Source organism: Cherax quadricarinatus, chromosome 27, assembly GCF_038502225.1.
Source record: "Cherax quadricarinatus isolate ZL_2023a chromosome 27, ASM3850222v1, whole genome shotgun sequence".
Taxonomy (NCBI): Eukaryota; Metazoa; Arthropoda; class Malacostraca; order Decapoda; family Parastacidae; genus Cherax; species Cherax quadricarinatus.
Genome location: NC_091318.1, coordinates 14,588,208 through 14,609,761, shown reverse-complemented (window position 1 = coordinate 14,609,761; position 21,554 = coordinate 14,588,208). Strand labels below are relative to the sequence as shown.

Below are 21,554 nucleotides of genomic sequence, written 5' to 3'. Positions count from 1 at the left end.
AGCAATTATACGTAATAACAGCCTACGTGAGTATTTCTACCCTAATCCACGTATACGAACTCCCACATGATACCTTGCACAGAAAATCTCTTTTACCCCCTCCCTCCATCCTTCCTTAGGACAACCCCTCCTTCTCTCCACTACAAAGTTATGTATCCTCCAAGTCATCCTATTTTGCTCCATCCTCTCTTAAATAACCAAACCACCTCAAAATCTTTCATCAGCTCTGAATAATATGTTTAGTACTTCGATACCTCCTAATTTCCACACTACAAATTCTCTGCAGAAAATATTAAGTCACACATTGCCCTTAGACACTACATCTCCACTGCCTCCAGCCTCCTCCTTGCTGTAACATTCACAACCCATGCTTCACACCCATATAAGAGTGTTGGTACCACTATACTCTCATAAAGTCCCTTCTTTGCCTCCATGGATAATGTTCTTTGTCTCCATAGATATCTCAATGCACCACCCACCTTTTTCCTTCATCAATTCTATGATTTATCTCGTCCTTCTTAATAAACCCATCAGCTGACAAGTCTACTCTCAAATATCTGAACACATTCACTTCTTCCATACTCCCTCCCTCCCATGTGATATCCAATTTTTCTTTACCTAAATCATTAGATACCCTCATCACTTTACTCTTACCTATGTTCACTTTCAACTTTCTTCCAATTCTCACAAATATTGAGATATGAACCTCTCAGCATACATGTACTGTTGCTCTGTGCATACACAGCACACAACACACACCATACACACACACTTATATATGACTAAACACAAAAATGCACCTCGCTCAACAAGCCTGATAGCAGCAAGGAGGTAGGGAACAATAAGGTGGTTGGCGATGAAACCAGGAGTGTCTTTACACTGGACGATCACCTTGCCCATTGTCTTGCCAAACTGAGTCATCTTACTAAATGTGGCTTCTGATGTCTCAGGAATCCGCACAACCTGCAGTTAAAGAGAAAAAAAAATGTTACTGCACCCAAAAAGGAGCTAATTTATTTATTGGTGAAAATACAGTAATGAACATGTGCACTTAGTACATAATTGATAAGCAAAATTAAACTGATGAATGAAATTTTGAAGCATGGAAAGAATTAAATGAGCAAGTTATAAGTCAGTTTATAAGAACACTTATTTAGAGTTCAAACAACTGTCTGAAGATTAAATGACATGACCTTATAACTGCAGCACAGTTTTATTTTGGAACTTACTGCATGAGTTACCTCCATACTTACTCAAAATAAACTTATGACACGTAAGTTGTACTTTTGAAAAAAAAAAATAGTTTGGCTATTTTTTTCCCCAAAATTAATAAATTTTAGGCGAGATATTTTACTGCAAGATGATAAATGACAAGGGCATAACTGTATTGAATTTCTATGCAAAATCACCTAAATGAACTTCACAACCCATCAAAAGACTGGAAATGTGTGAGAAAAAGTTTGCTGAATAAGAAAAGGACCTTTGGGTAACTGTCCAACAATCAGTGAAGGCAAGATGATCAAGCAGAAGCAGCAGTAAAATCTTCAGACAACTAAACTACAGAAGTCATAAAACCTTTGAAGAAATGGAAAATAAAATGAGTATTCAACTTAATGAATCTGTTGTGTTCCCCTCACTGTATTCAATCCTGGTGACACCTAAAGAAAGACATCACATCATTGGAAAAACTAAAATGTAGGTTGAAAAAATATCTCGGTTAAATTGATGCTTATCCCAGATAGGGTGAGGGCTATAGAACTGTTAACACTTAAAACAAGGCATGATAGATGATATAATAACCTTTTAAGAAACTGAATAAATTTGACAAATGCTATCTTCAAGGTTTCTAATGAAAAACATGGGAAAGATAACTTGAAAGTTTCTCTCACAGCAATGACAAAGACCAAACACTTTTGTGCTTTTCAAGAGTAATGCACCAAGTTTGAAGGAAGGAAAATATTAATATCATTGCAGTGGTAGCATTACTGGCCTCAGGTCTTTAGAGCTGGAAGTTCAATTCCTGCAAAAGCCCCTCATCAGAATCGAGGAACTTTTTTGAGAGGTGCCCCAGAGCCATTAACAGATACAGTATTTGTAAAGAACTGGAGAAAAACACCTGTTGATTTATTACGGTGGTCGTCCACAACCATTTTCTTAATGTCACTTATCGGTAGTTAAATATCAAAGTGAAAACTTTAAACTTGCTCACCGAACCTAACTGGATCCTATGTTTTATTGTAGTTTGAAATTCAAATAATGTACAGTACTAATTTAGAAACATTGGTATAGTATAACCAAAATACAATAGTACACATCTAAATTCTTATGAACCATATATATAATTCTCTCTTCATACCATGACACTGAACTGATTTATACTTATCTTGTTGGTCTTGTTACAAAGACCTGGATATTTCTCTCAACTGCATGATTGCACAAAACTGCATGGATTCACAAAACCGCACAATTCACATAGCAGGCAAAGCAAAATGATGATATCGACTTTATCAAAAATGAGGATTCCTGTAATTTAAAATACATGAAGGTCCCAATACAGACATAAAAAAAAGGAACTACAAAAAATACAAGACTACAGTATATGATTACAAGACAAAATTCCCAAGCATAACAATGAACAAAGCATTTTTCCAAAAGAACTACTATACCTGATAAACTAGCTAAATGTGAATATATAGAGTACACTGCAGTAGAAAATGATGACCAAGAATCTGAATTATTTGTGTAGTGAAAGTGATGAGCAAATAGCTCTCCAAAGCTACAAAAGCTAAGTTCCTAAAGGTTTTGGAAAATAAAATTGCAAATACCCTTCAATGCTGTCCATATTATAAATTTTGTCAATTTAAATACTACTCAAGTCTTGGAGGTGGGAAGAGTAGTGCCTGCACTCTAAAAGAGGAGTTTGGGATATTAGCCTCTGGCAAGACAGTGATAGTGTAAATGACGGTGAGTGTTTATTTTTCAGTACACCCTGCCTCGTTGAGAGATGGCCAGCTTGTTAAAAAAAAATATCCGTAGAGGAGAAACTTGGAAGTGAGTGAGGATGTTGCAGTTTGGAAGGCCCTCTGAACTGTCATGTTAGCACACCTGAATTAATGGTGGTAAATGTGTTTCCTCCTCTGTTGATCACCTTATCTCAGTGAGAGAGCCAGTGTATTAAAGAAAAATTCCAATGAGTGAAATCCTATGGTTGGTTTTCAATTTTTAAGTCCTACACCAAACCAAAACAAAACTACAAAAAATGTGAATATTAGAAACTAATCACAAGGAAACCTTTGGTAAAAATATGGAATCATCAAAATTAGTGAATTTAGAGGGTTGAGATTACCATGTTTATATGGAAATATTTATTTCAAGGCAAAAAATAACAGTATAAACAACCAATATAAAATTTTATTTGACAAAATTCTGGTGAAAACATAAATTCCATTTCATATGGTTATAAATACAATTTACAATTGAGAACACTAACTTCTTCATTGCAAGTATGTGAAATAGTATAATGGAACCTTCTCCTATGAAAGTACATCTAAACAGTATAATCATCACTCTTCTTGCACAGTTACATCTTCTACTGGTGTAAAACTTATCAAAAAATGAATTTCAGGCATAGCTCTCTTATTTCTTGTACTTGTAGAATCCTTCGCCAGTCTTCACTCCTAGTTTACCTTCCTCCACCAACTTGTTCAATAAAGGTGAAGGATTGAAGATTGATTCATCTGGAAATTCTTTGTGCCAACCTGTGGAGAGAGAAAGATTTTAATAATAATAATAATAATTTGGAATTTTCCGACCAGGAAGGTACTACCGTCCTGCCAAGTGAGCGTAAAACGAAAGCCTGTAATTGTTTTACATGATGGTAGGATTACTGGTGTCTTCTTTTCTGTCTCCTACACATGGTTTTGAGGAACCTGAGAATTTTTGAACTTCTGAGGGTGTAAAATTCATACAATCAATTTATGACATCAAGGTAGTAGGTTGGTAGACAGCAACCGCCCAGGGAGGTACTACCGTCCTGCCAAGTGAGTGTAAAACGAAAGCCTGTAATTGTTTTACATGATGGTAGGATTGCTGGTGTCCTTTTTTCTGTCTCATGAACATGCAAGATTTCAGGTACGTCTTGCTACTTCTACTTACACTTAGGTCACACTACACATACATGTACAAGCACATATATACACACCCCTCTGGGTTTTCTTCTATTTTCTTTCTAGTTCTTATTCTTGTTTATTTCCTCTTATCTCCATGGGGAAGTGGAACAGAATTCTTCCTCCGTAAGCCATGCGTGTTGTAAGAGGCAACTAAAATGCCGGGAGCAAGGGGCTAGTAACCTCTTCTCCTGTATATATTACTAAATGTAAAAGGAGAAACTTTCGTTTTTCCTTTTGGGCCACCCCGCCTCGGTGGGATACGGCCGGTGTGTTGAAAGAAAGAAAGAAATTTATGACACTACTGACACCTGTCCACACATATGGCAATTTTGGGTAGGTGGTCTAAAGGAGACAAGGGTAGGGAGGGTGGTGATAAGCCAGGTGTATGGAGAAAGGCAATAAGGAGCCAGGTAAATGGAGGAAGGTTATGACGATATACTTTTGATCAGTTTAGAGTATTCCTACTATTGCAGCCTGGCCCTGGGCCAAGCTTGTCTGGTCAACCAGGCTGCTGCTGCTGCTGGCAGCCTGCTGGACCACATATTCATTACAGCCTGGTTGACATGGCACTTGGTAGAGAAAGCTGTCTAGTTTCCTCTTGAAAGATTTCTACAATTGTTCTAGTAGGCTATGAGAAACCAGGAGCATGGAGGAAAGCTACAAGGAGTTGAATTTCACTGTTAGTATCATGAAACTAATACAATTGGAATGAATAAGGCGTTTTCCTGGCAGCTGCACACCCTGTTTACTGGTAGTGAAGCTGGTAGTGCAACAACAGGTCCTGGTTTTATTATTTACTTATGCTAGTTAGGCAGTGTTATCCATGATGTACTGCATGAACCCACATAGTCTCAGATTTTTTCAAAGGCATGAAGAGGTTATAGGAGAACCCAACGGCTGTGCTGAGGTAAAAAAAAAAATACTGGCAGGTAGCAGTACTACAAAAAATGGTTCTACATGACCATAATTTTTAAAGGGGTGGACCGGTAAGCCTCGGTCAGATGACCAAAAGCTCCAAAGGTAGGTCATCATCTGACTAAAACCCGCATCAGGAAACATTTGTCCTGTTTCCTGATGAACCTTACCTAACCTAACTGGCGGGTAGCATATCTGAAGGCACAAAAAATTGTGCATAAGAATATGGTTGACAAATCCTCATCACCCATTCACTAGTAAGAAAGATACAATTAAAGGGTTAATGCACACTAAATATTCCCTTCATACTTTTATACAGGTGTTTTATGTAACATATATAATTTCATAAAAATCTGACTAGTGAACATGGCTTGCTCTCACTTTCCTACTAGTGGTCATCTGGTCGTTAGCAAGTAGCTTGAAAAATCTATGAAGTGTACTACCCAAATTTTGTATATTAAGGTAAGTAATGTTAAAATGGTCTCAAGTTACCAAAGTTTTTTAATGCACTTTTTTTTAATTGCTTTGTAACCAGATCGTACACAGTGAAGTCATGTTGTAGGAGGGTTTACTGTATATACAAAGCTTAGATCTAGAAAGACAGAAACAACTGGTTACACAATTCATGATGAAATTAAGGTAATGAGTAGGAGAAAGTCCAATAACTCAACAATAAAAAAGTAAAAGATAATTGAAAACATTCATACATGGGGTAATCTTACCATCAACAATGAATTTTCCAGTATCAAGGCCAACATAGTCCATGAGCTCAAAGGGTCCCATTGGGTACCCAGCACCAAGTTTCATTGCAGTGTCAATATCACGAGCAGAAGCATCCCCTGAAATAACAAGATTATTTTTATAATGGCATTGCTTATTTACTTGTAATTGTTTTACATGATGGTAGGATTGCTGGTGTCTTTTTTTGTCTCATGAACATACAATATTTCAGGTACATCTGCTACTTCTGTTACACTTAGGTCACACTACACATGCATGTACAAGCATATACAGGTCTCCCTCAACATTCGCGAGGGTTAGGGGATCAAGAGCCTCGCGAATGTTGAAAAACCGTGAAAGTTTGGTGCCCCAATATATTGTAGGGAAATATATTACAATACTGCTTCCTTAACTTGTTGAACCATGAATAATCATAAAATACATGAAAACGTCGTAAATTGCACTAAATATATAAATGTTATGCTTTAATAACGTATGTTATTTAATAACATGTATGTTAATAACATGTATGTTATTAAATACCACAGACTCCACCACTGCGAGTCCCTACTACCCTCCCTCCGACCCCCCCCAACTGGCAGCCAGCCCTCCCACCACTCAGTGTGGCAAGTGTTTTGTTTGTTCATTATTTGCTATTAAACTACAGAATAAATAATGTAAACCCATTCATGACTGCATATTGGAATGGCTATTAGGAAAGGTATTAGACGGTGACATCATTTGTTTACTCTTGAACACAGCAAAGAATCAAACATTTCTGCTATTGATGATGATAATAATAATAATGATAATAATAATAATAATAATAATAATCATAATAATAATAATAATAATAATAATAATAATAATAAATACGATATAATTGAAGAAGGAAATTGTACAAAAATACGAGGGAGTGGTTGACACATCGTCAGTGTGACTTTGTTTATGCTGGAGTGAACATTAGTCTCCGTACAGTTCCAAACATTTCACAATAATTCAGCGGTTGAGGCAGTGGTATTTAATAACATATATGTAATAAATAATAATAGTACATGTTATTATTAATAACATGTATTATTATTAACATGTATGTATTTAATAACATGTTATAAATAATTAAAGGTGAATACAGGAAAGAGTAAGGTTATGAGGATAACAAAAAGATTAGGTGATGAAAGATTGAATATCAGATTGGAGGGAGAGAGTATGGAGGAGGTGAACGTACGTATTCAGATATTTGGGAGTGGACGTGTCAGCGGATGGGTCTATGAAAGATGAGGTGAATCATAGAATTGATGAGGGAAAAAGAGTGAGTGGTGCACTTAGGAGTCTGTGGAGACAAAGAACTTTGTCCTTGGAGGCAAAGAGGGGAATGTATGAGAGTATAGTTTTACCAACGCTCTTCTATGGGTGTGAAGCGTGGGTGATGAATGTTGCAGCGAGGAGAAGGCTGGAGGCAGTGGAGATGTCATGTCTGAGGGCAATGTGTGGTGTGAATATAATGCAGAGAATTCGTAGTTTGGAAGTTAGGAGGAGGTGCGGGATTACCAAAACTGTTGTCCAGAGGGCTGAGGAAGGGTTGTTGAGGTGGTTCGGACATGTAGAGAGAATGGAGCGAAACAGAATGACTTCAAGAGTGTATCAGTCTGTAGTGGAAGGAAGGCGGGGTAGGGGTCGGCCTAGGAAAGGTTGGAGGGAGGGGGTAAAGGAGGTTTTGTGTGCGAGGGGCTTGGACTTCCAGCAGGCATGCATGAGCGTGTTTGATAGGAGTGAATGGAGACAAATGGTTTTTAATACTTGACGTGCTGTTGGAGTGTGAGCAAAGTAACATTTATGAAGGGATTCAGGGAAACCGGCAGGCCGGACTTGAGTCCTGGAGAAGGGAAGTACAGTGCCTGCACTCTGAAGGAGGGGTGTTAATGTTGCAGTTTAAAAACTGTAGTGTAAAGCACCCTTCTGGCAAGACAGTGATGGAGTGAATGATGGTGAAAGTTTTTCTTTTTCGGGCCACCCTGCCTTGGAGGGAATCGGCCAGTGTGATAATAAAAAAATAATAAATAATAATAGTACATATTATTAATAACATGTATTATTATTATTAACATGTATGTTATTAAATACCATTGCCTCAATCACTGCCTCTACCACTCCAGTCACACTCAATCTGCAAGCACAAACACAATGAATTATTGTGAAATGTTTGGAAGAGCAGGGAGACTAATGTTCACTCCAGCATAAACAAAGTCACACTGACGATGTGTCAACCACTCCCTCGTATTTTTGTACAATTTCCTTCTTCAATTATATCATATTTATTATTAAGTATTATTATTATTATTACTATTGTTATTATTAGCTGTAGCAGAAATGTTTAATTCTTTGCAGTGTTCAAGAGTAAACACATGATGTCACCGTCTAATACCTCCCCGAATAGTCATTCCAATATGCAGTCATGAATGGGTTTACATTATTTATACTGTAGTTTAATAGCAAATAATGAACAAACAAAACACTCATCACACTGAGTGGTGGGAGGGCTGGCTGCCAGTTGCGGGGGTCGGAGGGAGGGTAGTAGGGACTCGCAGGTGGCGGGAAACTTAAATATGATTTGGCGGCTGAGAATTTGGTGGCTGGGAATTTGGCGGTTGGGAATTCGCGAATGTGTGAAGCCCGTGAAAGTTGAAAACGTGAATGTTGAGGGAGACCTGTATATATATATATATATACACACCCCTCTGGTATTTCTTCTATTTTCTTACTAATGCTTGTTCTTATTTATTTCCTCATCTCCATGGAGAACTGGAACAGAATTCTTCCTCCATAAGCCATGCATGTTGTAGGAGGTGATTAAAATGCCAGGAGCAAGGGGCTAGTAATCCCTTCTTCTGTATACATTACTAAAGTTAAAAAGAGAACCTTTTGTTTTTCTTTTTGGGCCCCCTTGCCTTGGTGGGATATGGCCGGTTTCTTGAAAGAATATTGCTTATTTAATATACAGTAGACTGTCACTTAACACGCAATCCTTTACTACGTTTTTTCTATTACACTACTGCAAAATTGCAGTATATCTTCGACTAACACAGTGCTACTTCTGGAAAAAAAACTTGGAACACCATGAGCTGCACTGTGGGATTTTCCCCTTCATCTAGTGAGCTTGCGGGTAGCCTGCCTCTGGGTCAGTCCATTGTCTTGGTGGGGGAGGTCTAGCTTCCTCCCCTGTCCCACCTCTCATTGTGTCCCATACAATTCTCAGATCTGTGTTTGTGATTAAATTAGTTGATTCCTGCATACCAGTTAATACATGCAGTGTTTTCATATCAATAAATTAATTTGACTTTTGGGTTATCTTGGGTAATTTACACTATGTATGATAATTGTATTTATGCATACATGTACACCTACCATCCGACTTACAACCTGCTCGACATACAACCACTCATACTAACGACTGTTACGACTTAATCTTCACCGTAACAATAGGGGCACAAATAACTCCATTTTTTTTTTGTTAGTTTTATTTTATTACCAATCATTTAGCTTCATTGGTATTTGGTTAGTGAATTAAAATAACCACAAGCAATTATAAATGAAATACTATACAGCAAAAAACCCAATCTTACATTCAAATTCTCATTAATGGAGTATGATACAATAATTTCAATTAATAATCTACTAATCTCACCATTTAACTCTTTTAGAAAGGTCTAGGGTAACGAAATAGTTATCTTTAATAAGTGACATGAATTACCAGACTTCAGGAAACTAATGGCAAAGGCAAGACAATAGACTTGGTATAAAGTTTTAGTTCAAGCTAGGAGCTCTGGGTTGAAGACCCGTACCGAGTCAGAGCTAGGAGCTGACTGCCTCACTCAACTACTTCATAGTATGACTTCAGCTCGGCCAGAAGGCGACACGTGGCGTCAATTCTAGAACCACCAATTGGTCACTACAATAGTGGTTACACATTCGTAATACCTAACCTAATAATAATATAATATAATATTATAATTATAATAATCATGGGGAAAGATATAATATAATACAATATAATACAATGAGAGTACTGTTGATTCATACCGTACCCGATAATAATATATAGTCGAACCTGCTTTATCTAGCTAGTAATAAAGTGGTTCGTGATATATTATTACAGAACTTATTTTAACCAGGCCTTTTATTTTTGTATATAATGGAGTGAAGTAGGGGCGCGTAACAACGACCATACTGTTCACAGCTTAGCTTAAGTTATTTTGTACTTTTCTGTTCATGAATACGAATGTTTTCGTATGTTTTCATGTATGCAAATGTTTTGTATGCAAATAAACAACTGCGTTGTCAGACTTACATCCATTTTGACTTATAACCGGTTGGTCAGAGCCAAGCTCAGTCGTAAGTCGGATGGTAGGTGTACCCATGTCTAAATAAACTTACTGTTCTCAAATGTGAGCTTGCTGGAGATAATGTTTATACACAAATTGAGAGGGCAGACACAAACTGTACCTGTCCATGAGAGGGATTCATTGTTTATATACCCTTAATCCATAATAATATCTTTATTTCTCTCTCCATGGGGAAGTGTAACAAAATTCTACCTCCATAAACCATGCTTGTCGTAAGAAGTGACTAAAATGGCAGAAAGGAGAAACTTTCGTTTTTCCTTTTGGGCCACCCTGCCTCGGTGGGATACAGCCAATTTAAAAAAAAAAAATAAATAATAATAATATTTCTATAAGTACATGTACAAGGCATATAGGCCTAGCTGACATCAATGACATACTTCACTATATAGAAAGCCACTTGTTATTTAGAGCATTTTGGGCAAATTAGGTCAGTTTTGTCCCAGAATGCAACCCACACCAGTCGACTAACACCCAGGTACCCATTTTATTGATGGGTGAACATAGATAACCGGTGTAAGCCAAGACCCAATGTTTCTACCCTCACTGGGAATCGAACCCAGACACTGTGTGAGAAGCGAGAGCTTTCCCACCAGGCTACCAGGTTTAAAGATGAAAGGAACCTGGATGTAATGTGTATACCGTACCTACTTCATATATATTTGTACATGAGTTTAGTTGGTACACTTATATACTGTAACAAAGGCACTATGAGCATGTGAGAGTTTGTTGTTGTTGGTGTTAAGGGCTAACAGCCTGTTAGCATACCACCCATCCTTACTTATACTGATATTTTTACTGTTGAAAATGCAAGGGAAATCGTAATTTTATTATATTCCTTTATTGTAATAAATTTATAATTGTGTAATATACAGTTTATATTTGCAAATGCTCTAGATAGTAGGTTGGTAGACAGCATCCACCCAGGAAGGTACTACCGTCCTGCCAAGTGAGTGTAAAATGGAAACCTGTAATAATACAGTGGACCCCCGGTTCACGATATTAATCCGTTCCTGAGAGCTCATCGTAAACCAAAATTATCGGAAAGCGAATCAATTTTCCCCATAAGAAATAATGGAAATCAAATTAATCCATGCAAGACACCCAAAAGTATGAAAAAAAAAAAATTTTACCACATGAAATATTAATTTTAATACACACAAACTGAAGAAGACATGCACAGTTACACGACACTTACCTTTATTGAAGATCTGGTGATGATTGATGGGAAGAGAGGAGTGCGTGGATGGTTGGATGGTCTTAGTGTTTAGAAGGGGAATCCCCTTCCATTAGGACTTGAGGTAGCAAGTCCTTTTCTGGGGTTACTTCCCTACTTCTTTTAATGCCACTAGGACCAGCTTGAGAGTCACTGGACTTCTGTCGCACAACATATCTGTCCATAGAGGCCTGTACCTCTCGTTCCTTTGTGACTTTCCTAAAGTGTTTCACAACATTGTCAGTGTAATAGTCACCAGCATGGCTTGCAATAGCTGTGTGAGGGTGATTTTCATCACCCTTTTCACAAAAGATCGCTTGAGAGATGCTATCTCCTGCTATCTGTTTTTCATTTATCCACACAAATAACAGTCTCTCAACATTTTCTAACACTTGCGGTCGCTGTTTCGTAATCACAGTTGCACCTTTTGCAAGAACAGCTTCCTTGATTGCCATTTTCCTGCTCACTATAGTAGAGATGGTTGATTGGGGTTTACTATACAACCTGACCAGTTCCGACACACACGCTCCACTTTCGTACTTTGCAATTATCTCTTTCTTCATTTCAACAGTCATTAGCACCCTTGGTCTCAAAGGGTTGGCACTAGGAGCTTTCTTGGGGCCCATGGTGACTTATTTTGCAGAAACAAGCACCAAAAACAGTGATAATATGGATAATATGGAATGTACCGAATGTATCCTTAGATGCGCGCACACTGGCTGGCTTGTAAACACTGGTACACACGGGGGAGTTCAGGCCACAAGTGGACACGTCTTGTACGAATCGTATCGCATACCGGGTTTTGTATCGGGAAGCTAAGCAAAATTTTTTCGATCAAATGCATCGGCAACTGAATTTATCGGATACCGGTAACATCAGGAACCGGGGGTCCACTCTAACTCTTGTTCTTCTTTATTTCCTCTTATCTCCATGGGGAAGTGGAAAAGAAATCTTCTTCCATGTCGTAAGAGGTGACTAAAATGCCAGGAGCAACGGGCTAGAAACCCCTTCTGCATAAATTACTAAATTTAAAAAGAAAAACTTTAGTAAAAATAACTTTCGTTTTTCTTTTAAGGTCACCCTTTCTCAGTAAGATATGGCTGGTCCATAAAAAAAAAAAAAAAAGCAAATTTGCAAAGAATTCTGGTAGTCACTTTCACAGCAGTGAGATACAATGGCCCTGGGGCTGTCACAACCTTAAACTTTAACCCAGCATTTTAAAAATATCTTAGATGAGCTTAAGTAAGTAAGTAAGTAAATTTATTCAGGTATACACAAATACAGTTACATAGAATTATCATACATAGCAGCATATGTGTAGAGAACCTAGGATAACCCAAAAAAGTCAGACAGAGTGACTTATTTCCATTGGGGTCCTTTTACCTTATTATTATACTATAAAGGTTATAATATTTTCTTATTATTCTACAATGAAGATAACATCTTATTATCATACTAAAAAGACTATCTACTACACGAGGGTCATTAAGACTATCTACAATACGAGGGTCATTACTAGGGATAAGGTAAAATTTACACGTATTTTAGCTAAAAAATAGAAAATCATTCCCCTCCCTTTCTGTAGCTTCATTCATCAGACACTTTTTGGCAGTCTTCTTGAACTGGTTCATGCTATCACTGGCTTTGGCATGTGCGGGTAGTCTGTTCCATTCCTTTATTGCTGTACAATAAAAGGTGTTTGACGCCTGGCCACTGACTGTGGGTACTACAAAGTTGTGCTCTCTCCCCCTAGTACTATGATTGCTTTGGTTCCCAACCTTGACAAAATTGACAGCAAGATATTCTGGACACTGTTCGTGAGCAATTTTATAAACATGATTTAGCTTCAGTTGTTTTACTCTGTCTTCAACATTCAGCATATCCAACTGCTGTAATTCATCCTGGCCTACATGTTCTCTTGGTCCCAGCCCCAGGATGAATCTTACGATTTTGTTCTGGGTGATTTGCAGTCTATCTTTCAGTTTTTTTGTCAAGGCAGAGTACCATGAAGAGCAAGCGTAATCAATATGGCATTGTATAAGGGCTAGACATAGGGTCCTGCGAGCCTCAGTAGGTAGACACTGTGCTTGTCTATACAGGAACTTCAGTCTGGCATTCACTTTCTTTACTACACTGTTCCCTATCAATTCTCCTGACATGCATGGGTCAAAGGGGATTCCCAGATATTTTACTGATGAAACCAAAGTGATGGACTCCCCATTACACTGAACATTAAAATTATTTACCCTTCTCAGTTTATGTTTCGTTCCAAAGAGAATGGCTTCAGTTTTCCCTAGGTGTAATGATAGTTTGTTGTCTACTAACCATTTGCTGCAGGACTCCAGTTCCAGTGTTAAAACATTAGCAATATCTTGTGGGTCTTTACCTGTCACTAACAGAGCACTGTCATCTGCATACAGTAGGAGTTTGCACTTGACACTGATAGGCATATCATTGACATAACATAAGAATAGTAAGGGACCCAGAATACTACCTTGGGGAACTCCACATGTTATCGGCAGGGGTTCTGATTCTGTTTTGTTGATTTTGACTATTTGTCTCCTGTTGCTAAGGTAGGACTTAAACCAGTCTACAGAACCTATACCGATAGCTTGAAGTTTCTTACATAATATATTGTGGTTGACAGTATCGAAGGCCTTTTGCAGGTCTAAGGTTACCATACCTATGAGGTTCCCTTTTGACATTTCAGTTCTCGGGTAATCCATCAGATTAATAAGGGAGGTATCGGTTGAGTAGGATCTTCTAAAGCCCGATTGATAGCTATGGAGAATGCTGTTGTCATTAAGGTACTTAACTACTTGAGAACACACCGCCCTCTCCAGAATTTTAGATATTATACTGAGTATACTAACAGGTCTATAGTTGCTTACATCAGACCTATTATTTTTCTTGAAGATAGGAGTAACTCTGGCCTCCTTGAACCCCTCCGGTACGGTATTAGTGGTGATTGATAGATTTATTATGTGAGCAATAGGGATTGACAGTTCAGAAGCACCATCTTTTAGGAACTTAGACGGGATGTTATCAGGGCCTGTGCTCTTAGTTGGGTTTAACCTGCTTAGTTCTTTTTGAATGAAGTCATGAGATACACTTACTAGTTGACAACTGTTTGGGGTTACCCCTTTATTGGTATAGTATGTTTGAAACTTATCAGAGTCTGTGTTAAAGGTATTTGATGCAGCTGGTGGTTTACTTACTAGTGTTGATGCAACAGATGTGTAGTAGGAATTAAAGCAATTTGCCACCTTAGATGTTTCGTGGCATACCTCATTATCGATAGTGAGTACTATGTTAGACCTGTCTACTGGCTTATGGCTATACCCCAACTGTTTTAGTTGTTGCCAGAGCTTTCTGGGGTTATTGCTCAATTTTTGAGCAATAGTGCTTTGCCTTTGCTCCTTTTATAAGCCTCTGTACTCTGTTCCTCACCCTTTGGAATTCATTTAGTGCTGCAATATCCTGTTTGTTTGCTTTAAATCTTTTTAGCAGCTGGTCTCTGAATTTCATATTATCTAATATCTCAGTAGTCATCCAGGGTTCAGTTCTTCGTTTAATCCTAACCTCTTTAACTGGTGCAATATTATTAAGAATGGTAGTGAACATTGTTTTGAATTTTTCCCAGGCATCGTTTACGTCCGTGCAACTTGTTATCTCTGTCCAGTCACAATTGTGTAGCCTATTTACCAGTGTTTCTTTACTGTAGTTTCTAGTTGACCTCATTTTTATTGTCCTGTGTAGGCCTATCCTATCCCTAGTGATTTTCCTGGTGCAGTAAATGATGAAATGATCACTAAGACCTGTGGTAATGACGCCTGACTGACTAATGTTCTCAGCGCGGTTACAAAGTATGTGGTCAATTAGGGTGGCTGAGAATTGTGTGATCCGGGTTGGTGTATTAATTAGTTGGGTGTAGCTATTTAATCCTAGAATTTGCTTATACCTTTTGCATAGCCCGTTATTTTGCTGCTGAAAACAGATATTGAAGTCGCCCAGTATTATTGTCTCGCAATTGTTTTCAACTCCGGACAAGACTCTGGAAAAGTCTTCTAAGAACTGGTCCTGGGTAGGAGGGCGGTAACTAGTTCCTACTAAGATGGGTTTGGTCTTGGGAAGCAGCACTTCAAACCATAGAATCTCCAGTTTATTGTTATTTAAATCAGGTCTTGGGTTGTAAGCTAAGTCATTTCTAATGTAGGCACATACTCCACCACCCTTTCTTTTCCTATCTAAGCGTTTTATATTGTAACCTTCTATTTTGACCTCGTCGTCAGTCACCGTATCATCCAACCAAGATTCAGAGATGGTTATAACTGCCGCCCTAATTTTGTTAGCTAGAATCCTAATCTCTGCCAATTTAGGAAGAAGTGATCTTGCATTGACATGAATAAAGTGAAGGCCTGTTTTCATAAAACAATCATAATCATCAATATATGGCAATGGGTCATTTGTATTAAAATTAGGTAAATCAATGTCATCACTGCTAAAGGGTAACTGTGCCAAAGTGCATTTGTTACACACAAAATGAATTCTGGCACTGTTGCTATAATTGTACATACTTCCATCATGCACCCACCCCTTACACATTTTACATAAGGTGCCTTTTCTGTTTTTCATGCGTACTTTAGTACAGTGTATGCATCTGTTTGGTAGTGTTTTTCTTAATTTTTTCCATGTTTTCTTGGATAGCTTACATTTATATTATGGTGGGTATTACTCTGGACACATTAAGTAAAAAAATCATGTCTTAGCTTTAAAATATGGTAATTTTTACTGATAAAGTGGAACCCTGGATTTTGGCCGTAATCCATTCCAGAAGGTTGGCTTAAATCAGAAAAAGGTAGAAAACCAAAGCAATATTTCCCATAAGAATTAATGTAAATACAATTAATCCATTCCAGACACCCAAAAATGTTAACAAAAAAAAAAAAAAAAACTAGTTTTACATACATTAAACAATGAGAACTAAAGAAAATGACTAATGAAATGGATAAATGAACATTTAACATCACATTTACCTTTACTGAAGATTCTTGTTGGCCTATAGAAGACCCCTGTCTTCTATACGCCAAGGAGGAGGAGAGAGGGAGGACTGATTATTGTTTGGAAGGGGAAACCCCTCCATAAGGACTTCAGGTATCAAGTTCCTATCCGGGGGGTTACTTCCCTTCTTTGTCTTTTACTGGCACTAGGACCAGCTTGAGTCACTGCACCCGTCGCACAAAAAAACTGTCCAGAAAATTCTGTTTCTGGCATCTCTAAGATTTGCCTGAAGCGGGACAAGGATGACACCAGGAACTTTTTTTGGGTGCTGGTGGCTTATTTCACAGTCACACTCAAACAACCTCAACAAACAATGGATTATAACGAAATGTTTGGATGAATGCGTGGAGTGTTGCTCACTCACTGAGAGAGACAGCCAGACTGACACACACACGTGGTGTGGCAGGTGGACACGTCCAATACAGCCGATTTCCGAGTTGCTGGCTTAAATCCAGGATAGAATTTCTGCCCAAAAAGCAGCCAAAATCTGATTTGGCTGATCTCTGGGGGTCCACTGTATATGCAGATGACAGTGTCATATTTTTGCACATGTACTGTACAGAATTTCTGACTACTCCAGTACAGCAGTCCCTCCAAATTCGTGGGGGTTACATACCAAGACCACCAACAAATTTGGAAGAACAGCGAACTGTGGATGTGGTGGAAAAAATGCGTATAAATGCCTATTTTTATAGATTAAACCCTAAATATGCCCCCGAAATATTTTAATTTAATTTCAAACTCAGCTTCATACATCATTCTTAAAAAAAAAAAAAAAAAAAAAAAAAAAAAAAAAAAGTGAAGATACACCATTATACGTACAGTACTGTACTCCTCCTATGTCTCCTGCAGTGCTAAAACGTAAAATACCAATGTTACCCCCACATGTACTATAATTCATGCAACTCCGTTTTCTTTGGTAAACGTATGGTAAATATACAGTAATAATTTAATTTAGTAAAAGTTAAATGTATGGGTTCTCACCAATAATGAATGATACCGACTGAAGATAATGATGACGAATTAGCTGTGCAGTACGACGAAGGTAATGAAGATAATGACTGCACAGCAAAGCAAAGCACTAAAAAATTTACACAGTACTATATTTTACATGGAAATTCTGCTGAATTTACATTAATATTTATGTTGCATAATTATTAAATTATATTTTTCTTAATATTTAGCGTTTTTTTTTTTTCAACAAGTTGGCTGTCTCCCACCGAGGCAGGGTGACCCAAAAAAGAAAGAAAATCCCCAAAAAGAAAATACTTTCATCATCATTCAACACTTTCACCTCACTCACACATTATCACTGTTTTTGCAGAGGTGCTCAGAATACAACAGTTTAGAAGCATATACGTATAAAGATACACAACATATCCCTCCAAACTGCCAATATCCCAAACCCCTCCTTTAAAGTGCAGGCATTGTACTTCCCATTTCCAGGACTCAAGTCCGACTATATGAAAATAACCGGTTTCCCTGAATCCCTTCACTAAATATTACCCTGCTCACACTCCAACAGATCGTCAGGTCCCAAGTATCATTCGTCTCCATTCACTCCTATCTAACACGCTCACGCACGCTTGCTGGAAGTCCAAGCCCCTCGCCCGCAAAACCTCCTTTACCCCCTCTCTCCAACCCTTTCGAGGACGACCCCTACCCCTCCTTCCTTCCCCTATAGATTTATATGCTTTCCATGTCATTCTACTTTGATCCATTCTCTCTAAATGACCAAACCACCTCAACAACCCCTCTTCTGCCCTCTGACTAATGCTTTTATTAACTCCACACCTTCTCCTAATTTCTACACTCCAAATTTTCTGCATAATATTTACACCACACATTGCCCTTAGACATGACATCTCCACTGCCTCCAACCGTCTCCTCGCTGCTGCATTTACCACCCAAGCTTCACATCCATATAAGAGTGTTGGTACCACTATACTTTCATACATTCCCTTCTTTGCCTCCATAGATAGCGTTTTTTGACTCCACATATACCTCAACGCACCACTCACCTTTTTTCCCTCATCAGTTCTATGATTAACCTCATCCTTCATAAATCCATCCGCCGACACGTCAACTCTCAAGTATCTGAAAACATTCACTTCTTCCATACTCCTCCTCCCCAATTTGATATCCAATTTTTCTTTATCTAAATCATTTGATACCCTCATCACCTTACTCTTTTCTATGTTCACTTTCAACTTTCTACCTTTACACACATTCCCAAACTCATCCAGTAACCTTTGCAATTTTTCTTTAGAATCTCCCATAAGCACAGTATCATCAGCAAAAGTAACTGTCAATTCCCATTTTGAATTTGATTCCCCATAATATAATCCTACCCCTCTCCCGAACACCCTAGCATTTACTTCTTTTACAACCCCATCTATAAATATATTAAACAACCATGGTGACATTACACATCCCTGTCTAAGACCTACTTTTACCGGGAAGTAGTCTCCCTCTCTTCTACACACCCTAACCTGAGCCTCACTATCCTCATAAAAACTCTTAACAGCATTTAGTAACTTACCACCTATTCCATATACTTGCAACATCTGCAACATTGCTCCTCTATCCACTATTACAGTGGACCCCCGCATAACGATGGCATCACATAGCGATTATTTCGCATACCGCTTACTTTAATTGCAAAAATTTTGCCTCACATACCGCTTAAAAACCCGCTTACCGATTTTCGTCCGAGACGCGTCCAATGTGCGGCCTGAGCCACGCTCACATGTTCCGCCGGTGGCATTGTTTACCAGCCAGCCTCCGCGGTAACATCCAAGCATACAATCGGAATATTTCGTATGATTACAGTGTTTTCGGTGCTTTTTCTGGAAAATAAGTGACCATGGGCCCCAAGAAAGCTTCTAGTGCCAACCCTACAGCAATAAGGGTGAGAATTACAATAGAGATGAAGAAAAAGATCATTGATAAGTATGAAAGTGGAGTGCATGTCTCCGAGCTGGCCAGGTTGTATAATAAACCCCAATCAACCATCGCTACTATTGGTGGTACAGCTGCTGCTGCTGCTGCACTGTCAGCTGCTGCTGCTGCTGTAGCACCGTTGTTGGTGTGGCTTATTGAGAATACCAAGAAACAATTAACCCCAGAGGATTTGCCACCCAGGATAACCCAAAAAAGTCAGTGTCATCGAAGACTGTCTAACTTATTTCCATTGGGGTCCTTAATCTTGTCTCCCAGGATGCAACCCACACAAGTCGACTAACACCCAGGTGAACAGGGAAAAATGCCTGGAACTAGTGCTCATATTGGTGAATTTAAAGCCAGCAAAGGTTGGTTTGAGAGATTTAAGAATCGTAGTGGCATACACAGTGTGATAAGGCCTGTTCTGGAAGAAAATGCCAAACAGGACCTACAGTACTCAGGAGGAAAAGGCACTCCCAGGACACAGTGTCTCATCAGTCATTGCTGCATCTTCAATAAAGGTAAGTGTCATTTATTCTTCATTTAGTAGACTAGTACATGCACAATATATACTGTGCATGTACTACTCTACTATTGTGCATGTATCCTTCTCTTTGTGTGTGGGAAAATGTATATTTCATGTGGTAAAATTTTTTTTTTCATACTTTTGGGTGTCTTGCACGGATTAATTTTATTTCCATTATTTCTTATGGGGAAAATTCATTCACATAACGATTATTTCGCATAACAATTACCCCTCTTGCACGGATTAAAATCGTTAACCGGGGGTCCACTGTATAAGCCTTTTCTAAATCCATAAATGCAATAAAAACTTCCCTACCTTTATCTAAATACTGTTCGCATATATGCTTCAATGTAAACACTTGATCTACACATCCCCTACCCACTCTGAAGCCTCCCTGCTCATCCACAATCCTACATTCTGTCTTACCTCTAATTCTTTCAATTATAACCCTACCGTATACTTTTCTGGTATACTCAGTAAACTTATTCCTCTATAATTTTTACAATCTCTTTTGCCACGACAAAAGCCAAAAAAGTTCCACAAATTTGCAGAGATTTCCACAAACAATTATTAGTTAGGTTCTAAGGAAAAATCTGTGAATTAATGAAGCCAGGAATTTGGAACTGCAAATTCATGGTGGTCCACTGTACAACCATTGACTTCAGTGCCAAAGCCTCAATCTTCCACCTTAGCAAACTATCTACAACCTTCAACTTTAGCCCAGAAGGGCCTCAGCATCCCACTCTGGTCAGAATCACTGATATATACCTTACCTTTGATGAGTTTTGAGTCTTACTGTTCCCAGAGCCCAGCCATGGGCCAGGCTCCTCAGACATACCAGCAACCACAATATAAGGTAATAAATATTATTTCTGTAACATTTGCAACCTTAAGCAATACATTAAACATAATACATCACAACAATGAACTACAATTACATTAACATTTTTATTTCTTTTTACGATTTGGAGACCTAAAAAAATTTGTTTGCCAGCAAGCACGTGTGAGTGTATTGGATAGGAGTGAAAGGAGATGAATGGTTTTTGGGACCTGACAAGCTGTTGGAGTGTGAGCAGGGTAATATTTTGTGAAGGGATTCAGGGACACTGGTCAGATGGAATTGAGTCCTGGAAATGGGAAGTAGTGCCTGCACTTTAAAGGAGGGGTTTGGGATAATGGCAATTTGGAGGGACGTCTAAACTGTCGTATCTAAGTGCATCTGCAAAGACAGTGATTATGTATGAGTGATGGTGAAAGTGTTTTCTTTCATTTTGGGTTTTTTCTTTCTTTCTGTCTCACCCTACCTCAATGGGAAATGGGCAACGTGTTAAAAAAAAAAAATGTAGAATTTACTGGAAAATGCACTTTAAGGTCTCTTGAACTTAGTTTCTATGACAAGGAAAGAAACTTGCATTTGATAAATTGTTCCATTTTAAAGTTATCCAGGTGTGCAAAATGCTTATCAAAACTTGAAGGAATTCATTTCCTGTACAATAAAAACCCCAGTAGCCACCTTAATTTGTCCACTGGATTAATATTGTTTGATGTCTATTTTTTTTTTTTTGTAAAGTCTGATTAAGAGATACAGAAGAGTATCACCGTAG

At 38.3% G+C, this 21,554-nt stretch overlaps 1 protein-coding gene across 2 annotated transcripts in view; it reads right to left on the bottom strand.

Annotated features, from left to right (window-relative positions):
- The window catches only part of LOC128691096 (hydroxyacyl-coenzyme A dehydrogenase, mitochondrial), an 85,334-nt gene that overhangs the window by 38,487 nt on the left and 25,293 nt on the right, over positions 1-21,554 (bottom strand). The window contains exons 5-6 of one of the 2 annotated variants that reach the window (XM_053779896.2): positions 5,807-5,923; positions 3,394-3,758 (exon numbers count right to left, since the gene is read on the bottom strand). In XM_053779896.2, the coding sequence (XP_053635871.1) occupies positions 3,637-3,758; positions 5,807-5,923 (239 nt within the window). In that variant the 3' untranslated portion in view covers positions 3,394-3,636. Of the gene's footprint in view, positions 1-800; positions 964-3,393; positions 3,759-5,806; positions 5,924-21,554 lie in introns of those variants that run through there. The other variant, XM_053779897.2, reaches the window with a different exon arrangement.